The 23701-nt window shown below is 39.4% G+C and overlaps 1 protein-coding gene across 4 annotated transcripts in view; it reads right to left on the minus strand.

The window, feature by feature from the left end:
* TMEM260 (transmembrane protein 260) overlaps nucleotides 1-10831 on the minus strand; it is a 59195-nt gene extending 48364 nt beyond the window's left edge. For 2 of the 4 annotated variants that reach the window (XM_068544945.1, XM_068544936.1), the window contains exons 1-3: nucleotides 10543-10831; nucleotides 5136-5167; nucleotides 4257-4408 (exon numbers count right to left, since the gene is read on the minus strand). In XM_068544945.1, coding sequence (XP_068401046.1) covers nucleotides 4257-4408; nucleotides 5136-5167; nucleotides 10543-10702 — 344 coding nt within the window. In that variant the 5' untranslated portion in view covers nucleotides 10703-10831. Of the gene's footprint in view, nucleotides 1-4256; nucleotides 4409-5135; nucleotides 5168-6947; nucleotides 7017-10542 lie in introns of those variants that run through there. The other 2 variants (XM_068544954.1, XM_068544927.1) reach the window with 2 other exon arrangements.
* Between the last annotated feature and the right edge of the window lie 12870 nt (nucleotides 10832-23701).

Genomic DNA, 23701 nt, shown 5'->3' on the forward strand with positions numbered 1-23701 from the left:
GAGAGAAATATATGATCAATTAACCAGGGATCAAGACAGATATTCTCCTGAATAGAAATTAATGCTCCAGTACTTTCCATTCTTCTTCAACTACAAAAACTTGGTGACCATTTGTTACTTATGCATAGTTACCTCTGAAATTAGGAAGAGCTTCACATTATTCTCTATGGCAATAATCTAAAATACTCTTTGAGCTGGAAAATCCAAATGTCTCTTAAGCAGGAGATTCTACGTTCTCTAAGGTATGGCATTTTAATTTTCGATTTTTATTGAATGGAATCTTAGCTGAAGCTATAAGAATAGCAGACACAGTGCTCAGAATCAAGTGTTCCTGTTCCAAAAGTTTAATAAAATTAATTTTTAGCAGCGGCAGAATGTTTAGGAATATATAACTTATAAAAAATAAAATATGCATAAATAAAATACTGGCACAAAACAACCTTCCAGGAGATATTTAAATATTACTGAAATTGGTTGTAAGTTCTTTGTAGTAAGCAGGCATAGTTTCAAGATACCTTTAATTACAATTAATATTCATATATTCTAGGGAACCTGCTTGACATTAAGAGATCTGATTTCTTACTGTACAATGTTAATGGTGTTAGAAAGTTTTTTTATGCAAGTTTCCTGAAACAGTGCCTTTTAGAAAAACTGTTTATTTAATAGTAACTTTGTCTTACTTTCTTTAAAATAAGCACTGAGTTTTGATTATAAAAACTAAAAGAATTTTACTTTCGATTCATATGAGTGTGTAACAAATATTGTTCAATGAATTCTTCTATAGTTCCATTTGGCCCATACTAGCTTGAAAAGGATATGCTGACTCTCAAGCCTGTTGAGAATATATTCCCTGCCTTGTAACTATCAAAATACATGATACAAGACATGCCCTCACCTGAGATCATAAGCAATTTAAATCTTCCCTCAAGTAAAGAATTTTTATATGATACTATCAACAGACTCCATTCTATTTCAGTGTTACCAGAACATATGAAATATAAGCATGTTGATATTAATTACAGTGATTTCAGTACTCCTTCCTTACTAAGTATAGAGGATCTAGTTTGAGGTTTCTTAGAAAACAATTTTGAAATTCAAGTACTAAGGAAAGCTAAATGATGTTCCTATTAGTGATTTACATACCTATAACTTTTAAAATTTTATATTAATAGGATTTGTGAATTTCAAATATGACATTTTAAATATCATACTATCAAACTAAAAAATCATTTACTTCATTGGCCTTAAAAGAGAAAATCCCAGTTTCTCTAAATCACTAACTGTAGTACAGTCAAATGCACAGATGTACGTATTAATAAAATGAATACTGGTTCCTAGAAATGAAATATATTAGATTAAACTCCCTTAACATAGTGCATGCTTTAAAATACCCCTGAAGGGGACAATACATAAATAAATACATGCAGAAACAACTGCCACAATCTTACTATTTTTAATTCAATAAACTACAGTGACACAGCTTTCAATGTGCTGTTTTACTCATATGCTTTCTACATCAGGGCAAAGCAAACATAAAAGAGTTCTTGCCAACCATTAGGAAAGACTGACAAAAAATGCAGTGTTAATGACATCTTAAAGGCTTTTAAAAGCAAGAGAAAGATGTAAGAAAAGCAAAAATTACAAAGTAATTGGAAACAACAAATAAATTGTTCTTTCAATCTAACTCATGTTTACTGAAGAAATGGAGCTTTTTACATCAACATATTTAAACAGAAATTTGCTTTTGAAATACAATCTTTGTTTAAAAGGTACAGAAGGTCTTTATACCCACCCCAAGAGCTAAATATAGTGAATGCTATGTGAACAATTACCTGAAAAAAACCTAAAACTGTTAAAAGAATTAATTTCCTGCACACCAGTCAGCACTAATCCTACATGTACAGTAATGTTCTCTTAAGTGATGGGGGAAAGAAAGAATACAGCTGTCTCCTGGATCAAAACCCTTTAATATTCAACAACAAAATGGAATGATGACTTGGTCGGCAAATGAATAAAGTAGTGAAATGTCTCCTGAATGAGTTCTGGTGAAGGAGTCAACCTGTGAAGGAACATATTTACTGTACGCTGGGACAGGAAAAAAGCCGTCACCGTAATGGCTGCACAAAAACCGCGTCCTGCTCTTGGGCTTATATTCACAGAAGGAAGGTTTTAGAGGCTAGGTTCAGGTCATACGACAAATGAAATTGTAACAAGCCAGCTGACATTGTATAATGTCTTCTTCCACTCGATCAATAGGCTACTGTTAGTCCTATTACCATAGAGATGGCTTGCTCTTTCCCGAAGGGTGGCTATTGTTTGACAAAACAGATTTGCCACTTGAACTAGGTTGTTCCCAAGGGACGTGTACCTTGTCAATTATTTGTATTCAAAATAATGAAGTATTTTCACATTAAAAGTACGTAAGAGATAATGTTGTCAGGTCCCTTTTCAGAAAGAAAGCAACTTTTCCAAAGTACTAGATTACTAAAAGCATGCAAATATCCAATTTAGTCTATGAAGAGTTTTTGATTTAAAACATATGTCAGCAAGTATACGAATTTATCATTAAGACTGTATATTAAAAGAAAAGGGTCACAGGCTTGTGTGCTAATCTAAAACCCATTATAATCAAGCATAATAATTAATCAAAGCTATTTTAAAATGTGGACAACTCAAAGGAAAATTATTGTCCCAAACTATTCGGATTCTGGAAAGATAAAGATTTTTATATATGATTTTTACAGTGGTTTTTATGAGGAAGGGCATCGACAATTAATATAGTGGAAAACATGGAAAAGTTTTAGAAAACGAATCACTTTACCTGCTTAAGAGCTAGCTACAGCCTTTAAATATATGTATATGTTGTAGAAATAATCTAAAGTACAGATGAACTAACAAAACAAATACAAGTATTAGTTTTCTTTAAAATGTCTTTGTCTTAAATGTCTTGCAAAAACTCATACGTTTAATAGAGAACAAGTAAGTTCTAAATTTCAACCTAGATATTTAAAAATAAAAAGAGAGTTTTTCTCTCAACGAAAATGACAGAGCCTTAATTATAAAAGATCAGAAGGAACAATACTAATAATGATTATTCTAATCATTTAGAAAAAGAAAGTATTCATAACACTAATTAAGCCAAGCAGAAATGTTATTTTAAACATTTCATACTTAAAGATATGGCTATCACTGAAAACCTGTAAGACTGAAATAGAAACAAATTAAATAATACAGATTAAAGTTTAGTAAATGATCAACAATTACAACTTTGAATCTGAAAGATTTCCACAAATAGATTTAATAGTAAGCTTTAGCCATAATTATTGTAACTTTTACCTTTCTACAAATAATCAAAAGGGAATTTACAAAGAATTTAGTCAAAGGGCAGTGATATGACAAATGTAAATAAAAATATTAGTCTCCAAAAATGACATTTGAAATTGTCTACTCAAATTATACTCTATTTACATACAAAAATTATTTGTTTTTATAATAAAATCTGCAATACTTTTTGAAAGAAATGTTTTAACTTGGTTTCCCCTTTGCAGGAAGAATAATTTGTATTTTTGACTACAATCCTTTTAGGTATAGGTTAGACTGAGTTAATACCGAAGGAGAGAGAAACAGCAAAGACAAATGTGTTTACCAATATCCTAAACTAATGACCTGTTTTTTTAAAAGCAGCATAGCCTTCCAAACTAAGAAAGCCTTCCATCATGAAGTAAGTGGTGTCTAATTAGCTTATCTTCCCTACAGCAGTAATGGAACAAAGTGAAACCTTACTAAAACCACAACCCAAATTGATTTCCTTAGTTAACAGCTTCATTTCAAAAAGTATAGATGTGCATATTTAAAATACAGTATAATTAGGTATTAGCTCTGGACCTGACAGGCAGCTGCCCATCAGCAATACTGTGAGTAATTAAGTGATATTTACCATTTACCAAAAGATGAACTTTATATTGTTGAATTAAACTGGCCCATCTGCATCTTCCTGAAATGACAAACCTTATTAGTTCTGCCTAACCAGAGAACTGTGATAATGAACTGGTGACACCTTCTCTCCGTTGTATGAAGCAGAACCAACTGTGTAATCATTTAAGCAGTCAAACGCATATGAAATTACTGTAAATTGAGAAAGTGAAATCACATGAGTGATTAGGAAAAACCATTCAAACAACAAAAGATTTTTTTTTTGTAATGTATGTACATGGGCCATCTCCAATTAGTCAAAATTAACTAATCAACTACTTTACCTGAAAACGGTGAAAAAAAGTAATGCTGCAGCTACTGCTCCAAAGAAGCCACACAGAAGATTGACTCGGTAGGCAACCGAACCAAAAGGAAATAGTATAATTGCCAGTTTAGCCACCAGAGTGAACAAAGGATAGCCAGGAGGATGGGCAACCTAAGGAAAAATTAGCAACAGTCAGAAGGTTTTCATCTAGTAAAGGAAGAGTCACACTGGCTTTAATTGAAAAGTAGCGCTTTTCTCAGGCAAGTATAAAGATGAAGAGACAATGACTAAATGTTTGAATAGTGGTTTTCTATTGTAATCCTCTTGTGCCAAACAAATAAATATTTTCTTTAGTGGATTTGGCAGGGTCTATCACATGGTGTGTCACCTAGAGAAAGGGTGACATATTTCATTGTCAGTTCTTAAGCAGTTTGTTCTCTGGGTTCACAGTACATTAGGGTCATTTAAAAGGCTATTGAAAAAAAGCGGGTTCTGAAATATCGTATTGGTTAGTAAGTTGAAAGACCACACTGCTATCGGATTACCACCACGCTGACAGCCCTAAGGTCTTGCCTAAAGGGATCATGCACCACAATAAAGTTTATTAAATAATAAACTTATTAAAACTGTTAACCCGATTTATTTTATTCTCCATAGCTTATACAAAATTTGGGGTGATAATAAGCCAGCTACTGTATATATAGTAAAGGCTTTGCTTTATAATTCAGTTTAATTGGATTTAAAACTTAAAGTAAATTGTCATGTACTGTACTTATAAGTTACTAAAAACTGGGGTCTGAAAATAAATTAATCTACTTTACTCCATGCTTAATTAAACTTTCTTAATTCCTAAGACTGTTAATGAGAGCATTGATTAAACAATAAAACTAATACTTACTCCAAGCTCATGTGCGGCTGTGATCAGTTCCCCTGTGAAAAAATAATGGAAAACCAATAATTACTATTAGAAAATGACACTCCTCCAAAGTTTTCAAAATCCAAATGCTTGCATTGGGGTTTTGCATTAATTTGACTGGATAAAACTGTAAATCTGTAGAGATTTAACAGCATGAAATAGTCTCAGAATATGTTCTCCCTTAGGTATTACTGAACAAACTATCTTTGATAGTTTTTAATAACTGGTCAGTGTAAATATATGTGAATTCTAGTTTCTAAAAATGCTTATTTTAAACAACAAGGTCCTACTGTATAGCATAGGGAACCATATTCAATATCTTGTAATAACCTATAATGAAGAATATGTAATATGTATAACTGAATCACTTTGCTGTACACCAGAAACTAACACAACATTGTAAATCAACTATACTTCAATTTTAAAAATATGCCTACTTTCCCTCCTGAAAGTTGTCTACCCTTGCAAATATATAAAAACTCTTACAGAGCATTAGTGTAAAATGCTGTATTATCCCTCAAGAATTTAGTACAAAACTGTCGGTAAAGATGCAACCTTATGATATGTAAAATGTGCAGACACTGGAGATTTGAACAGTCTATAAAATGTGCCATTCTGCCCTAAACTGACATTTGGATACATTCTCTACATTAATTATGTTGTGTATCTTTAAACAATTGCCAAATGCTTATTAACTCCAGGTTATTTTGGTAAGCTTTGACTACCGAAGTACATTTTTTTCGAACCATTAAATCATATTATTTACATAGTTCTTTGTAATTCCTCACCATTAGTAATTACTTCTAAAATTATGATGTAGTAATTCAATGCTTATTTGTTAATACTTTAAGTATCCAGAGCACAGGGACTATTTCTGATTATCCCTATACACTTAATACAGTACAGTGTACGAAATCAATCAATATTAATTGATGATTTATGAAAGTACTATTATCTATTGGGAAATGTATTAATGTCCATTTTCTATCCTTCAGTGGATATCAGTACTCTTCATTTCTACTGCCCTGACCGTATTTTAGACCCTTCCTCTCTCTGGCCTGGGCTACAGCAATAGCTTTGACCAATGTTCTATCCCAATTCATCTTCCTACTGAAATCACTAATTACTGCCATCCCCACTCCCCAGAGGTCAGATTGTTTCCTTAGACTAAAACTGCTCAATGGCTGCTCTCTGTGTACTGAATGAAGTTGATTCCTCAGCGTGACATGCAAGCCCTCTATGGCTTCCAGGTCCCTTTCCAAGGCTTATGTCCATGAAACCTATGCTCACCTTTGTCAGATCTGACTACCCACTGTTCCTCTGAATGGTCCTCTTTTGCACCTCTTATCACTCATTTTCTCATCCAGCATTCTCTCCTAAATCCGTCAAGGCCTAGTTCAGTTGCTACCTTCTCGGTGACACCTTTCCTTACACATACCCTTCCCCAGCTTCACCCATCAGAATGAATCACTTCCTCCTCCTCCATAGAACCTGCTGGAACCTCTCTATTTAGCACTTACTTAGATTGCCTTTTATTCTGGTTAGTTGTTCTCATTTGTCTTTTCCACTAAGTTGAAAATATCCTATCCATTTCAGGGTTCTGTCAAGAAGATATCAGCACCTCTCCCTCCTCGTGCCACACAGAAAAGCCCCGCACATAGAGACTGACAAAAAGACCTATCACGTTGTCATCCTTGCTACTCAGACACCCCCATCTCAGGTTGAAAGACTGCTCACTTCACAGAAATCCCATAAGGGCACCAAAGACAGATACTGCTCACTTAAGTCACTTACTTAAGGACATCTTTGACGTTTGCTGGAGATATTCAAGAGCATCTTACAAGCCAAAGGCCCTTCTTGTACCTTATATAAAGAAATTGTTTATGGTTTTAATATGTTTAAAATAACTCCTCCCTTTGTAGCTGTTACCAGTATTTTATGGTATTTCATAGTTTTATTCTAGAATGGGTTTGCTCTTTATGTCTTCAGTCCCAAATGGTTTTAATCAATTTTTGGTTCTTGTATTTCTGTAGGTGCTATGAAGCACAGTTCAGTTCAGATTTCCAAGGTTGCTCTTCATTCTCCTCCATTTAAAATGTACTTAGAATTACATTTAACATTAAGAAAAATAGCCCATTTTCTCTAATTTCTTTTTACCATTGAAAAGTCAATATGCTGTTATTCTTTGCTGGAGTTCTGTTGGTAGAAAGATGAATCTGGAATGTGACTAACCTCCATCACCAACTCTTATCAAGTGTGAAACTAAAATCTAAATAGAAAAGATGCTACTATTCAAAGTCTATGAATGCACCCTTGATAAAAAGCTAAACACGACTCTTAAAATTGAATATGATAAAAAGAGAAAGTAAATATGATATAAGAGAAAGGGTCCTTGCTTTCCCTCAACCCTTTACACTAGGGTTGCCTCAAATGTTAAGTCCTACTACAACCTGCATCAGAATTACCCAGATGCCTTTTAAAAAATGAAGATTTCTTGACCATAACCCAAATCTACCTACACTAAACCCTCTGGCATTGGGGCCCAAGTTTCCCAGGCAATTCTCCAGTACATTCAAGTTTGAGAACCACAGCTTTTTCATCTGGGACACAAATGGGTGGCAAGCTCAGAGTTGTTAGCAGAAGCTTCACCTTTACAAAACCCAGCTCCCTCCATATTATACTCTTTATATTAATTATAAAATTATATTGTCATATATCAAGTGTGTTAAAGACAGTATCTTAAAAATATATAAACACATATATAAGCTAATTTATTTTTCCCAAGGATAACAAATAGAAGTGAAGGCTAGATTCCTACCCTTTCCTCTAAAGGACCAGGAGTGCTCCTGCCCATAAATCAACTATGTGTATCAAGCAGTGCAAAAAATAAATTTTGGCAAGGCCACACAATGTGATGGATTCATGGAGTATAATTTAAGACTTATCAGGAAGAAGAATACATGCTTTATGTTGGTTTTGAGATGTGTTCTGTTTATTGATAAAAAAAAATTTCATAAACACAAAATTCAAAGAGAACAGTACATTCAACATATAAACAAAATCATCAAAGATGTGATTATACAAATCTTACTGGCAACCCTTGGAAAACAGTTTACTTATCACTCCCAAAAATGAACATAGAAATATTAGAAGCAACCACTATTCAGCGTCAAACTAAACAAGTCAGAATGCCTAAAAAGTTTGATAACTCAAAGTGAATAGATAACTTTATTCTTTTGGGGAAAAAAGACAGTATTAATAAAAACAAGGCAACAGTTGTAATAGGGACGGGACAGGTGCGAGCTATAGCAGCCCCGCTCAGCCATTGGTTGGCACTGCAGTGGGCCCCTCCTCCTCCCCATCTGTATAAAAGGAGCTCAAATTGGATTGAGGGAAGATGTTTTTTGAGACACTAGTCAGCCATCTTCTTGGTCTGCTAGCTTTCCGATTCAAGCCGTTATTCCTTGCTCTAACAACACATCTCCCGATTTATTGGCCTGTCATGTGGTGAGCAGACCAAGCTTGGGCTCCGTAACACAATTGTAAATTTTAAACAGACTTTATCACTAAATACGTGATGATAGATTTAACAAAGAATTTAGAGCACGGGTTGGTTAAGAGAGCATGTTCTAAAGTCAGTCTACTTGGTTTCCTTCCTCGACTGCCTCTACTTTCTAGCTGTGTGATTCTGGTCACAGCTTAACCGCTTTGTCATCTATAAAATAAAGAAATTGATAGTACCTACCTCACAGGGTAGTAGCTGGGAGGATTAAAATAATTCACGTAAAGCACTTGGAACAGTGCTGGCACATAGTAAGTACTCAATAAGTGTTATTATTATTCATCCTAATCCCGTCCTTCAGGCTCAAACAACTATGGTAAAGAACTGTCAATGTTTTTTTGAAAGTTACAGAACTACTCAACCCCTGAGTAATGCTCTCCAATGTCAAAACTCTCACAACTATAAAGCTATTTCTATTGTTTAGTATAAACCGTAGAAATATGGTAACTCCGTTCCCCACTATACTAATGAAACATTGCTCCTATTTGTTCAATAGGACCTGAAAGAAAGGGTAAAGGTAATGACGTGTAAAAGGAACATCAAGGATCATCAATGTGGTAGGCAGCCTTGAAGATGGCCTCCAAAGCTTCCCAACTCCAGTATTCTCACTGTGTAATCCTCTTGCCCTTGCGTGTGGGCTGACATATTGACTCACTTCCAAGATTAAAACAGGGCAGTGGTCTGTCACTTCCAAGATTAGGTTACGAAATGACAGCGTTGTCAGGCAGAGGTGCCATCTCTTTCTCTTGACAAAAATCAGCTTACAGAGAAACCCGTTTGGCAAAGAGCTGGATGGGGTTTAGAAGTTAATCCTCGCTAAGCTGAACCCTGAGAGGACTGCAGCCCTACCCCATACCACGACGGCAACCTTGTCCTAAGAGCACCCACTTAAACTGCACCCAGATTCCTGATCAACAGAAAATGTGAAATAATACACGTTTCTTGTTTTAAGCCACTCAATTTGGGGGTATTTTGTTATGCAGGAACTAGGGCACTCAGTTTTTCTTCAGCCTATATAGATTCACGACCCAAATTTACAGCACCATTCTAACAAAATTACGGATCGTTATTAGGCGTTATTAGATGGTCAATTTGGCAGCAAAACAAAACCTGCATCTTGTCTCTCATCCCAAATACATAACGATTATTCATGTGATTTAAATGGCCCACGGGTCACGCTTTTCAATAGAAGCAGCTTGAAGCCGCAACTGGCTTCCACCCTTTCAGGCGTTCTCCCGCAAATAGTCTGCAAGGCTGGTTCCTTTTCAACATTCAGGTTTCAACTAAAATATCACCTCCTCAGAGGCCTTTCCCAACTAGCCATTCTGATGGAGCCACTGCCTACCCCACTGTCAATCACATTTCCCTCTTACTGTCTCCATTAAATTCTCCCCACCTAATACGTTGTTGGCTATTCAGTAGTTTGTGTATTGTCTCTGCCCGCATTACAACACTCTCCAAGATACTTGTCCACCACTCCTGTTAGTCCTTTTGTCTGGAACGCGATAAGGACTCAGTACGTAATGTCTGTGGACTAAAAAGGAATGGAAAGCAAAAACTCAGGTCCAGGAAAATGATCTGGAGAAGTGGAGAGAGAGGTCGGTAAGTCCCATCAGGCGAAACCAACCAGCCCCGTCTCGAAAGCCTGAGAACTCAAGAGACCAGAATTACAGAAAAATTACACGAATGGAAACATAGGTTGGTTCTGGAACGCAAAACCCTGCGGGGGCCCCGGCGGGTGGATGGAGGGGTCGAGCTGACCAGACCTCGTGGGGAGACTGCGGACCAGAGAAGAGGGCAGGAGGCACGACCCTGAGAGTACGTTACCCGAGTCGCCCCCCGGCACCGAGGGGGGCAGCGTGAGGGTGAACACGGCGGCCACAGCGGCGAACACGGCGACGCCACCGCGGAGGCCCCCAGAGCGCCGCGGCCCCGCTCGGGCTGCCCGCCCCCCGGCCGGGCCCCCGCCGTCGCCATGGAGACCCATGGGCCAGAGGGGACCGAGAAAGGAGGACGCGGCAGGCCCCAAGACTCGGGGCAGCCGGGAGTCCCCAAGGCGACAGGCGAGCGCGGCGCGCGGCGGCTTCCGGGTCGGGCCCGGCGGACGGGACCGCACCTTCTGCGCCGGCGCGGGGGGAGAAAATGCGGGGTCTCGCTGGAGCCAGGCCCAGGCAGCCTTCTGGCGCCGTACCGCGCGCCAGGGTTTACAGAATTATAATGTGCTTTCCACTAGCGCATCACAAGCGACAGCCTTCTTTTAAGAAAGGAAGCCTGGGACCAGGGCCTCCGTCTCTATGGCCTCCCCAACTTCCTAGCGACTTGGTCGGGTCTGACAGAGACAGGAGCCGGGTTGCCAAGCGGGCGTGAGGAAGGGCCGCGACTGCCCCCTGCGGTGTGGGGTGGAACTACAGGAGGGGCCCCAGACCGCCAGCCCGAGGGGACGTGTGCGCACAGTATGTGCCGAGTAAGCCAATACATACATTAATCGCATGTTGACTACGAGTAATAGTAAACATGCGTAACAATTAGCACACGAGCCCGTGTGCTAATTGTTAACTCGCTGAGTTATTTTCAGAGAGATTAAAATAAGCTAGTTGGTCTATTTTTTTTCTTATAGCATGAGGAAAACTTGGGAGATGAATTGAGAAACTTGAGTTTCTGTAGTAATACAAATAATTTACAACGTGATAAAGTTGTCTCCTACTTTAATGAAGAGAAGTATTTAGATGAAGATTTGACCACACAATGGAAAATGAACTGAACACACTGCACTTTCCAACTAGCTGCAATGCAAAAAAGAATGGGGACTCTTGGATCACCACATAGCATGGCTCTTGGTGAGATCTTTAAGCTTACGTTTTACATTATTATAGCAATTATTCTGGAGTGGGAGGAGAGGAGGGCAACCTCCCTGGAATGCATCTCAAAATACACTGAAGATCAGTGACAATCTAAAACGTGTTACAAGCAATCTGACAGGAACATAGAGTCTCAAGTGTAGAGTGACAAACACACTTGCAAAGATAGGCAGCCATTGTGTCAGCATCTCAGGTACTACATAATGCTTTCTCTGCTATATTGTGAGCCCTGGAGAGCAGGTAGGCAGCTTCTAAATGGACCCCCAGTAATCCCTGACTCCTGGTATTCACTCCCTTGTGTAATCCTCTCCCCTTGTGTGTGGGCAGGATCTAGTGACTCACTTCTGTCTATAATAGCATAAGGAAAAAGTGATGGATGTCACTTTGGAGATTAGGTTATAAAAGACCGACTTTTCATCTTGCTTGCCCTCCCCTTGGTGGGTGCTACCTCTCTTGCCCTCCCACTTGTTCACTCTGATGAAGCCACCTACCATGTTGTGAGCTGCTTTATGGAGAGGTCCACATGGCAAGGAACTGAGCGTCACCTCCAGCCAAACAGCCAGCGAGGCGCTGAGGCCCTCAGTCCAACAATCTGCAAGGAACTGAATCCCACTAATACCTCACGAGGGAGCTAGGGAGCCGAGCCTTCCCCACGTGAGCCATGAGATAATGACTAACTCCCTCCAAGACCTTGACTGCAGCCTTGACTACAGACCTAATGCAGAGGACCCAGCTAAGTCTCACCCAGATTACTGTCCTGCAAAAACTGAAATAATAAATGTTGTTGTTTTAGTCCACTAAATTTGGGATAATTTGTTGCTCAGCAATAGATTACTAAGACAGCCTGCCTTCAATTTCTTTTCTGAAAGAGCATGCCAGTGATCAATACTGACCGAGCCAAGCATATGCTTCTTTCCTTTTTTATCCATTTCATCTTTTGCTCATGAGTTTTATAAAAAGATAACCTTCTATCATGGCAATTACTTTCAAAAGAGCATAATTATGGGGCTTCCCCGCTGGCGCATTGGTTAAGAATCCGCTTGCCAATGCAGGGGACACGGGTTCGAGCCCTGGTCTGGGAAGATCCCACATGCCGCGGAGCAACTAAGCCCATGAGCCACAACTGCTGAGCTTGTGCTCTAGAGCCCTCGAGCCACAACTACTAAGCTCGCGTGCTGCAACTACTGAAGCCTGTGCACCTAGAGCCCGTGCTCTGCAACACGAGGAGCCACCACAATGAGAAGCCCGTGCACCACATCAAAGAGCAGCCCCCGCTCGCCACAACTAGAGAAAGCCCGCGCGCAGCAACAAAGACCCAACGTAGCCAAAAATAAATAAATAAAATAAACAAATTTATTTAAAAAAATTAAAAAAAAAAGAAGGGCTCCAAGTGATCCCTTAAAAAAAAAAAAGCGCATAATTATTTGCCCATGTTTGAGAGTTAGAGCTCAGTGCTGGAAGTTTGAATTTGGGAGTTGTCATGTAGGGATGAGATGAATTAATAAGTTCACAGAGGCATAACGTAGGGAGAAGGTTGAGGTCAAATGTTAGACCACATCTTCATTTAGGGAATGGCAGGAGAAGAGGAGAGAACAGTGGAAGAGAGGGATGCACCACAGGGACCTAAGGATGAAATGATATCAGTGATGTATATGTGGTCAGGTTGTGTGGTCAGGTTGTCACAGAGAGGAGAAGGACGGTGAGGAGAGCCACATCTAGGTTTATGGGGCTTAAGTTTATACAATTTGGAGAATCATGTAAGCAAAAGAATACAAAACTGCAGATACAAAATTAGGTATGGGCATTGGAAGGAGCTTGTGCTAGTGACAGGCTGTGAAAAAATTTTTTAATTGAAGTATAGTTGATTTACAATGTTGTATTAGTTTCAGATTCTTTTCCATTATAGGTTATTACGATATAGTTCCCTGTGCTATAAGTAGGTTCTTGTTGTTTATTTTATGTACAGTAGTGTATATCTGTTAATCCCCAACTCCTAATTTATCCCTTCCCTCCCCTTCCCCTTTCGTAACCATAAGATTTGGGCTTTGTTAGCTTCATAGCTAATCTCCTTTGAGGATGGAGTTTCAGTAGAGTAGTACATATGGAAACAAGGTAATAGTGGGTAAGAAGTGAGGAAATGGAAGAAGGGAAAATAGAATACATTTGCAAGAAGTTTGGCGGTGAGGGGAAAGAGAGAAGTAGTGTGGGAAGTCACAGGGATTGAAGTGTCAAGTGGGTTTTTGGTAATCCAAGGGAGTATTTGGAGAGAAATAGTGAGGAGATAAAGATGTACTGGAGGATGGAGGGGATGGAACCAAGGAGGGAAGAAGAGAAGAGATGAAAACAGAAAATGTTAGAGTTGTAGTTGTAGAAGAAAGAGGGAAACACATGACAGTTGGACCTTATCTTTGGGCACACTTGCAAAATATGCAAAGAGTATTATTTACCTGTTATGTATGCTCTGCTTCACTCCACAGTGGGTTAGAGGCAGCTACTGTAATACATACAGTGTGGCTTTCCTGGTGGCACAGTGGTTAATAGTCCGCCTGCCAATGCAGGGGACACAGGTTCGAGACCTGGTCCTGGAAGATCCCACATGCCGCGGAGCAACTAAGCCCATGAGCCACAACTACTGAGCCCGCGTGCACCTAGAGCCCTGGCTCCGCAACAAGGGAAGCCACCGCAATGGGAAGCCCGTGCACCGCAGTGAAGAGTAGCCCCCCGCTCATTGCAACTAGAGAAAGCCAGCACGCAGCAACGAAGACCCAACGCAGCCAAAGATTAATAAATAAATAAATAATTTTAAAAAATCCATACTGTACAACAGAAAAATATGTGGATCATTTAGGATCCAACCAGAGAAACAGAACTAGTGGAAGATACACATTAGGAGATTTATTGCAAGGAATTGTCTCATGTGATTGGCGGGCTGGCTAGGCCGGTGTGAAATCCACAGGGAAAGCCAAGTCTAGCATCTACGGACAGTCTAGGGCTCCGCATTACAGCCGGGCAGCGGTGGGTGTCCCAGCTCCCCACCAGGCCTCCACTGATACCTCCCTCAATGGGAAAGGGGTAAGAGTGCCCGTGACTGCTCCCCCCGTAGCCCCCTCCGACACGACACCACGGTGAGGAGAAGGCAGAGCGGGGGAGTGCCCTCCATTTTCTGGGCACAAGTCCTGACTCTCCTCTAGGGCCCGTCTAACACCACCGCAGCAGGGAGAAGACGGGCAGCTCATTACTGCTGGATGGGTGGGAGTCTGTGCTCCCCACGTGGACTCCACTGATGCCATGGATGAAAGGTCTGGCTCCCTGTTCAGCCTTCTTTGCCATCAGCCTGGTGGGTGTGTTGGGGCGACTGGAGAGGGTGGAGGTCAAGTTTCCCCACTCAGCTTTTGCTGGAGTGGGGGTGGATGGCCACAGTTTTCTCTTTGGTTTCTGGCTACAGTAGAGAGTTATTTTCTAAATGTATCTATGTTGCCTTTTCCTCGTCCTCTGACCAGAGAGAGCAGGCTTTTTTTTTTTTTTTTTTTTTTGTCTGTGCTCTTGGGGTCTCTGTGTTGCTCGCTTCTCTGGCACGCGGTCTGGGCTGCACGAAGCAAAAGGAAATCCAGGGATCTCACCACCGTGTTGTTCTTCAGGTTTCAAGGCTCCTGTCTGGTCTACCTTATTCTCTCCACCTTTCCGTCTTGTTACGTTTGTCTTATATATAATATCCAGGGTGTTTAGTTGTACTTAGCAAGAGGAATAGGGGAAACTATGGCCACTCCATCTCTCTGGAAGCAGAAGTCCCTCCCCTTTGTTTTATTCTTTCTGAGCATTCAGAGCAGCTTCACGGATATTAATGCACTGAAATTCACCTGGAAATTTTGTCATTATCCCCCAAAACCCCACTTGAAATAAAGTCAAATGCATCTTAATCTTACAAATACCTGTGAAATTTTAGATTAGAAACAACAGAAATTAGATACCTGGAATACTATCCAATAAGCCGTCTACAATAGGACAATACAAGAGGACGCAAACATCCATGTTAAGTGCCTTAGAAAAATAATTTTAAACATTCAAATATATTAGTAACCAAAGGAATTTAAAATAAAGAAAAGCCATTTTCACCTTTCTAATTATCAAAGATTTTTTAAAATTGAAGTGTAGCTGATACACAATATCGTGTTAGTTTCAGGTATACAGCAAAGTGATTCAGTTATATATATACGTGTGTGTGTATATATATATACACATATATATACACACACACGTATATATATTCTTTTTCAGATTCTTTTTCATTATAGGTTATTACAAGACATTGACTATAATTCCCTGTGCTATACAGTAGGTCCTTGTTGTTTATCTGTTTTGTATATAGTAGTATGTATCTGTTAATCCTAAACTCCTAATTTACCCCCCTTCCCCTTTGGTAACCATAAGATTGTTTTCTGTGTCTGTGAGTCTGTTTCTGTTTTGTAAATAAGTTCATTTGTATCATTTTTTTAGATTCCATATATAAGTGATATCATATGATATTTGTCTTTGTCTGACTTACTTCACTTAGTTTAATAATCTCTAGGTCCATCTGTATTGCTGCAAATGGCATTATTTCATCCTTTATTATGGCTGAGTAATAGTCCATTGTATATATGTATATATATATATATAAATATATATGTAACACATATATACACACACACACACACACACACACACACACATCTTCTTCATTCATTGTCAGTGGACACTTAGGTTGCTTCCACATCTTGACTATTGTAAATAGTGCTGCCATGAACATTGGGGTGCATATATCTTTTCAAATTAGAGTTTTCATCTTTTCCAGATATATGCCCAGGAGTGGGATTGCTGGATCATATGGTAACCCTATTTTTAGTTTTTAAGGAAACTCCATACTGTCCTCCACAGTGGCTGCACCAATTTACATTCCTACCAACAATGTAGGAGGGTTCCCTTTTCTCCCCACCCTCTCCAGCATTTACTATTTGTAGACATTTTGATGATGGCCATTCCAAAGGCATTTAATATCTCTAGAGTACTGGTGATAAAGGAATTTGGTATAACATTTTAGAGGACAATATACCTATGTGTATCCACAATCTGTAATATACTCATATAATTTAACCTATAATTGTGAGTAAATATATGAAAATGTGTTCAACTTTATTAGTAATCAGAGAAATGCAAATTAAAACCACAATGGGATACTACACACTTACCAGGTTAGCAAAAATGAAAGTCTAACTGTATATGAAGTCGGCAAGCGTGTAGAACAATGGAAATGTTAGCAGGAGAGCAAAATGGTACAACCACTTTGGAAAACAAACATTTTTTTCTAGTAAAGCCGAAGATATGCAGAGCCTACAACTCAGCAGTTCTACTCTACATTTGTACCTAGAGAAGCCAGGAGACAGATACAAAATGTTTATGGCAATATTGTTCCCAAGAACCCCCAGAGAGGAGTGACACCAGACACTCATCAACGCTGGAATAGAGAAATAAATCCTAGCACATTTATACAATGAAATACTGTATAACAAACAATGAACAAACTACAGCTAGCTACCATGGAATAATACGGATGACTCCCACAAAAAATAGTGAGCAAAAGGAACAAGTGATAAAACAGTAAACACAGAATGATTCTAGTTATTTAAAGTTGAAAGATAAATAGTTTAGAGATATATCCATAGAGCTTTAAACTATAAAGAAAATAAAACATTACCATCTCAGATGTTACCTCTAGAGATGTAGCTACCTCTAGAGATGAGTGGGCGCTTTGACGGGAAGGGGTACATTTGGGCTTTATGTGCTATTCTGTTCTTCAATGTTTCTACTCTTGACTTGGGTGGTGGCTACATGGGTATTTCCTTTATAATCATTCTTTTTTTTTTTTTTTCGTTTAAAATAAATTGCAGTCTTTAATAAATTAAAATCATAATACCAGCCTAACTAGTAATCCAAAAAATGGTATTCTAGTGATGACAGACATGGAAAGTTCCACTGTCCTATAATTATTCTTTAAACTATTTATAAATATATACTTTTCTATCTACATGATATATCTCATGATAAAAAAAAGTAGACAGGAGGGAAGGAAGATTGCGGAGCTGTTACCTAATGGATAGTTTTGTAATGAATGCTAGCAAGAATATTACCCTGAGTTAGCATGCAATAACTCATGAATATTTCTGCATTTGTTTAGTTCCCTGTAATATAAGTGGTTATGTGGAGGTGTTTTATACTCAAGGAGAATAACTGTCAGCATGAAAGTAAATTCTCTTTCAAAATCCCTTCTGGATATATAATATAATAGAGTACTAAACTCTCTCCTGAAATCAATTTACTTTTTAAACATAAATTTTGTGAATTGTGCTTCAATTTGGCAAAAAATCTTTGGCAAAAATAAATACTTGGTTTCATAGTCTGGTATCTGTCAGTATTCCTCAAAGTTTTAATGAACCAATTTTTTTTCAGACAAAACTCTAAGATATCACATAAGAAAGGAATATTGTTTAAAGGCACAGAAGTAAACAATTAAAAAAGCTAAACCTACAGGTATCAAAGTTAGAAGTGGAGGTGAGGATTGTAGCAGTGAGCCAAATCCTCATTGTGTCTGGGGACTAATAGATAATGTCTTAAAGTGATAAATCAACAGATCGTTCTAGAGGTCTATTACTTAGGGAGGTAATCATGGGAAGAACCAAAATCAGAAAAGGTTAAAAGTGGTTGCCTCTGAGACGGGAGATGGGGAGGGGAGAAGTAGGATGGGAGATAACAGCTTTCGTTACAGTTGTTCTGCACTACTATATATTTTGCCATCTGCATTGTACTATTTTGATTAAAAAATAGGAAAATATTTGTAAAGGAACAAATGAGAATGAAAAAAAAAGCCAAAACCATAGCTTTTTTTGAATTAGAGATTATAATATATGTGAAGAGCCTGAAACATAGTAGGAGATATATAAATATTTGCCCTAAAGCGATTGTTTCCTGTTTGAATTACATGTTATTTATTTATTTTTCTTGCAGTTTTATTGAGATATAATTGCCGTACAGCACTGGATAAGTTTAAGGTGTACAGCATGATGATTTACATACATCATGAAGTGATTATCACAATAAGTCTACTGAACGTGCATCACCTCATATAGATTACATGTCTGATGCTTCATTACGTGTCTGATGCTTTGGTGGGAATGGTGGGAATGGTGGGCTTGGCTGAAACTTTTGATCTGAGTGGTCACATGTTGCAGTCTCAGGGTACTGGAACTTATTCCCTGTTCAAGTTTGTTTACCAGAGACTTACAAGAGGCAAGGGTGGAAGCTGAAAGATACAAAATTAAAGAAATAGGAAAAACATTTCTTTCTCATGATGAGAGCTCTCAGGATTTTCTCTAACAGCTTTCATATATAGAATACAACAGCGTTAACTGTATTTATCATGTTGTACGTTACATCACTAGTGTTTATTTACCTTGTAACTGGAAGTTTGTAGTACCTTTTGACTGCCTTTATCCAGTTCCTCCTCTCCCGATCCCCCATATCTGGTAGCCACAAATCTGATCTCTTTTTCTATGTTTGTTTATTTGTTTGTTTGTTTTTGAAGTATAATTGACCTACAAGATTATATTATTTCTTGTTATATGGCATAGGGATTCGATATTTCTATACATTTTCAAACTGATCACCACCATAAGTCTAGTTGCAATATGTCACCATATGAAGATGTTACATAGTTACTGACTATATTCCCCACACTGTACATTTCATACCCTCAACTCATTTATTTTGAAACTGGAAGTTTGTCCCTCTTAATTAGTTACATTTGAAAAATTCTCTGATTTAGCCATTCTATTTCAACTTGCAAATAGAGTTTTATCCATATTAGACAAATTCATAAAGTATTTTGAAAATCTTGATTCTAATGATCTGTTTGCATGTTAAAAACTACCCCAAAACTTAGTGGCATATAACAACAACCATTCATTATATCTCACAATTTTGTGAGTCAGAAATGTGGACAGGGCTCAGCTAGAAGATTCTTCTGCATCGTCTGGCATTGACTGAGGTCACTTTGTGGTATGCAGCTGGCAGATGGTCTGTAAGGTCCAAGATGCCTTCATTACATGTCTGATGCTTTGGTGGGAATGGTGGGAATGCTGGGCTTGGCTGAAACTTTTGATCTGAGTGGTCACATGTTGCAGTCTCAGGGTACTGGAACTTATTACCTGTTCAAGTTTGTTTACCAGAGACTTATAAGAGGCAAGGGTGGAAGCTGCAAGGTTTCTCTGTGTGTGTTTGTTTTGTCGTTATTGTTGTTCTAATGACTTAGCCTCAGAAAGCCCAGAATTTTCCTTCTGCTGTATTCCATTGGTCAGACAAGTTACTAAAACCAGCCCAGATTCAAGGGGAGGGAAATTGGACTCCACCTATCAAAGGGAGTAGGAAAGAATTTACAGCCATCTTTAATACATCCTCCAATAAGACCTCTTACAAAAATAAAGAAAATATATGGGACAAACATTATTTTTTTTCTGCCTGAGCAAAAGAAAACACACTTGAGGCAGATGTCTGGAAAATTCAAACCATTAACCCAATACATATTTAGGGAAAGAAATGTCTGGCCCCAACACAGAAGAGTCTTAAATATTATGGTACAACTGTTCCAAAATCTGGTGAGCTTATACCTTAATGCAACTAGAGTTTTTGATGGTTTGAGCTATTTTCAAAACCTTTTTGTTCTAATTCAGTTCAAATAATGACTTTTTTACTTTCAGTAAAGAAGATGATGTTTAAAAGTATCTATCAGATTGAAAATGAACATTGAATACTAAGACTGTGGATTTATCCCAGTGCCTATCATAGTACTTAGAACATAATATGTACTCAAAAGTATTTGATGATTGACAGTAGAAAAGCTGTAGAGGGGATATCTAACTTTGCCAACGGTTTTCAGAAAAGATTATATCTAAACCACCCACCCTAAGGAAGGTCTCTCCTAAATCAGACCTGCGATAAATTAAATGACAAAGGAAATTTAAGAGGCATATAACTATACAGGTTAGTTTAGAAAGTAATTATGGAACTTATATTAAGCATTTTCATAATAGTTCAGGGAGCAGCTGTGTTAAGTCTTGGCTCTACTAATTATCTTTGTGATCTTGAACAAGTTTCTTAACTTCTCTGGCCCTCGGATGGCTCATCTGAAAAATGAGAATAACGGTAGTGCCATCCTCGTAAGTTTGGTCTGAGGAGTAGGTAAAATAATGAAAAGAACAAAGCCTTGCTCATTGTGAGCCACCATAAATATTCGCTATCATTATTATTATCTAAATTTAGAAGAAATACTCTAGGATATGATTTTAAAATAGGACAAGTAAAACTCATACTTTTCTACTGCATTTAAAACTTAATTCACTAGAATGGAAATATATGAGAGAAACGAACCATCCATTTGCAGCCTAGGTGTGATCTGAGAAGCTCCTTGCTCCCTAGAGATTTAGTCTAACTTGGGTAAAACCCCCAACCCAAAGCCCTTTCCAATATGTCCGGAGAAGGAGTATGGCAGACTGGGCAATTAGTGCCATTCCTGGTGGGATTTCCCCCCCCCCCACAAACCCAATAAAAGGGCTTTGCTCCCCTGTGGGAATGCACCATGTTAAGTGCATCATTTAGTTCAATCACGAGTTTGGGCTCAGGACATTGGAAATAAGCTGCCAGTAAATCAGTGGAGTTAACTGAGGGAGCATTCATCAAGTGTTATTATTAAGATTCAAATATGCAACCTGAGGGGCAAGTGAGACCTTTCTCCCCTGTGCACATGAAAGAAGATGGGGTTAGTAAGTTCTAGAGTGTTCACCTTGGAAGGCAATGTCCTGGACATGAGGGCAGCACATAAAGCATGTATGTTCGTAGAAATAAAAGAAGGTTGCAAGAGCAGCAGGTGGGGAGCGTGGAGTGAACAGAGAGTATGCACGGAGTGCAGGACATGGTCATGAACCGTGAGGTGGGCCTCTCAGCAGAGCGGTAGTCTTGCTAGAGCCCAGGAAGATGGTGGTGCCTGGCCTACCAGGAGCTGTGCTCCTTTCAGGGCAGTGTTTAAGTCCATGGGCTGTGGAATTAGGCTACCTGAGTTCAAATCCCACCTCCATCACTTACGAGCTGAGCAAGTTTCTTAACTTCTCTTACCTTATTTTTCCCGTGTATAAAATGGTGATATTGTCAGAATTAAATAAAATAATCTAGGTTAAGTGCTTAGCAGCCAGCCTGGCACAGAATAAGCCAGAACAACAGTGTTTGTTGTTCTATTATTATTCACTTCAAAAATATCAGCTGGGTATCTGTGTGCCAGGCTTTGTGCACTGTATAAACAGTTATAAGTATGGCAGGCATTATTTCTCCATCCCACTTGGTTGTCAGGAAATTCACCCAGTCATTATTGGGGCTCCTTTCCACCCCATCCAGGTCACATGAGAGTCCTGGGGCTTATACAGCCACCTCACTCTGGGCTTAATCTACATGGTGGCCTCTGGTGACGTGCTCGTTTTTCAAGTCCACCTGGTCTCTTGAAGGCAGGTGTCATCTACGCCAATGCCAAGTTCGGGCCAGCAGAGATTTTCCCACCTGAATACCAAAGAGATGTCTCTCTGTGTATGTACCCCACACTTGTTCCCCTCACTCCATCCCTCAGTCCTTAGTCTCAGGTGGTGCTAACAGGTGAAGCTGGATCTCCACCTGCTTGAAAACCCTTGAGAATCTGGCCTCTCTGGAAATCTCTCTCACCTGTCTAGTTTGGCTGCTTCTGTTTCTTAAATCCTCGGCTCTTGTGCCCTTCCTCCCCCTCTATGGGACAAGCCAACATCCATGAGTCCAAACGTCACAAACAAAGGCCAGCCCTGGAGTTGTCTGGACAGATTTTCTTTAAATTAATATTATTGAACTCCTACTGTGTGCCAGGCACTCCAGCAAGTGCGTTATGTGAGTTATGGAGCAGTGGCTGAGGCCGTGGAGTCTGAGCCTACCTGCCTGGGTTGGAGACCCGCGTCCACCAGTGACATGTGTCCATACTCGTACAATGCTTAGAACGCTGCCTGCTGCGCAGTAAGCACCCGAAACAAAGTTAGCTGTGTCACATGATCTCATTTTACATTCCAGCAACCCTGTGAGCTAGAAACCATTTTTATTCCTGTTTTACAGAGGAGGGAAGGGAGCTATGGAGAGGTTAGGTAACTTGCCAGTTAGTGGTGGTGCCACGTATTTCATCTCAGGGCCCACACGTTAACCACGATGGGCAACTGTCTCGTCTGTACCCCTTGCTTTGACACCACGTCCTTGAAGGAGCATTTGAAGTGACCTTGTCTTGGGCTAGCCTTCGCCCCAGGGCCTGAGTATGTGGATATGTGGGTGGTACGGATGTGCTCGAGGGACTGGGTTCATCCCATCGGTGGCTTCAGCTGCCGGGGCAGGAATCCAAGCAGTGGGAACAGTGACGGGGCTCCCCATGGAGGAGGGACCTGAGGACACAGGAGGAGCAGAGACGTCTGTCTGTGGCCACAGGTGCAAAGGAGCGCATCATGAAACCCCTGAGCAAGGAGTGGGAAAGTGATGGAAGAGACTGGGGTGAATTTGAGAGAGATTTCTTTAAGCAGGATGAGAAAACAGGTGTGTTAAAGAAAGACCAAGGGTGGCCGGTTTTCTAAGGTGGTATTTCTTAGACCTGGCTGATCATCAGAGACATTCGGCAACGCTTTTAAAAAATGTAAATGCCTGGGCCCACCGCTGGAGATTTTAATTAGTAGTTCCAGGTAGATCTTGGGTATCTTCACGCTTTCAAAGCTTCCCAGGTGAACCTGTTGACTAGCTTGGTCTGGGGCCCACCGATTTAAAGTTACAACCCTTCATTTTATAAGTAAGGAAGCAGATGCCAGGGAGGTTAAGCGTCTCACCTGAGCCACACAGCTGGTTGATGGCAGAAGTGGAACTGGGCTTTAGCCCAACGTTCTTTCCACAACATTCTACCTTCCTGTCACTACACTGAATGGGTCCGATGCTTTTGGGGGAAAAACACCCAAATATAAGTGCATTTGTGGTTTGGTATGCCATTATCGTATAGTATTCAT

Source organism: Eschrichtius robustus, chromosome 1 (assembly GCF_028021215.1).
Source record: "Eschrichtius robustus isolate mEscRob2 chromosome 1, mEscRob2.pri, whole genome shotgun sequence".
NCBI classification, from domain to species: domain Eukaryota; kingdom Metazoa; phylum Chordata; class Mammalia; order Artiodactyla; family Eschrichtiidae; genus Eschrichtius; species Eschrichtius robustus.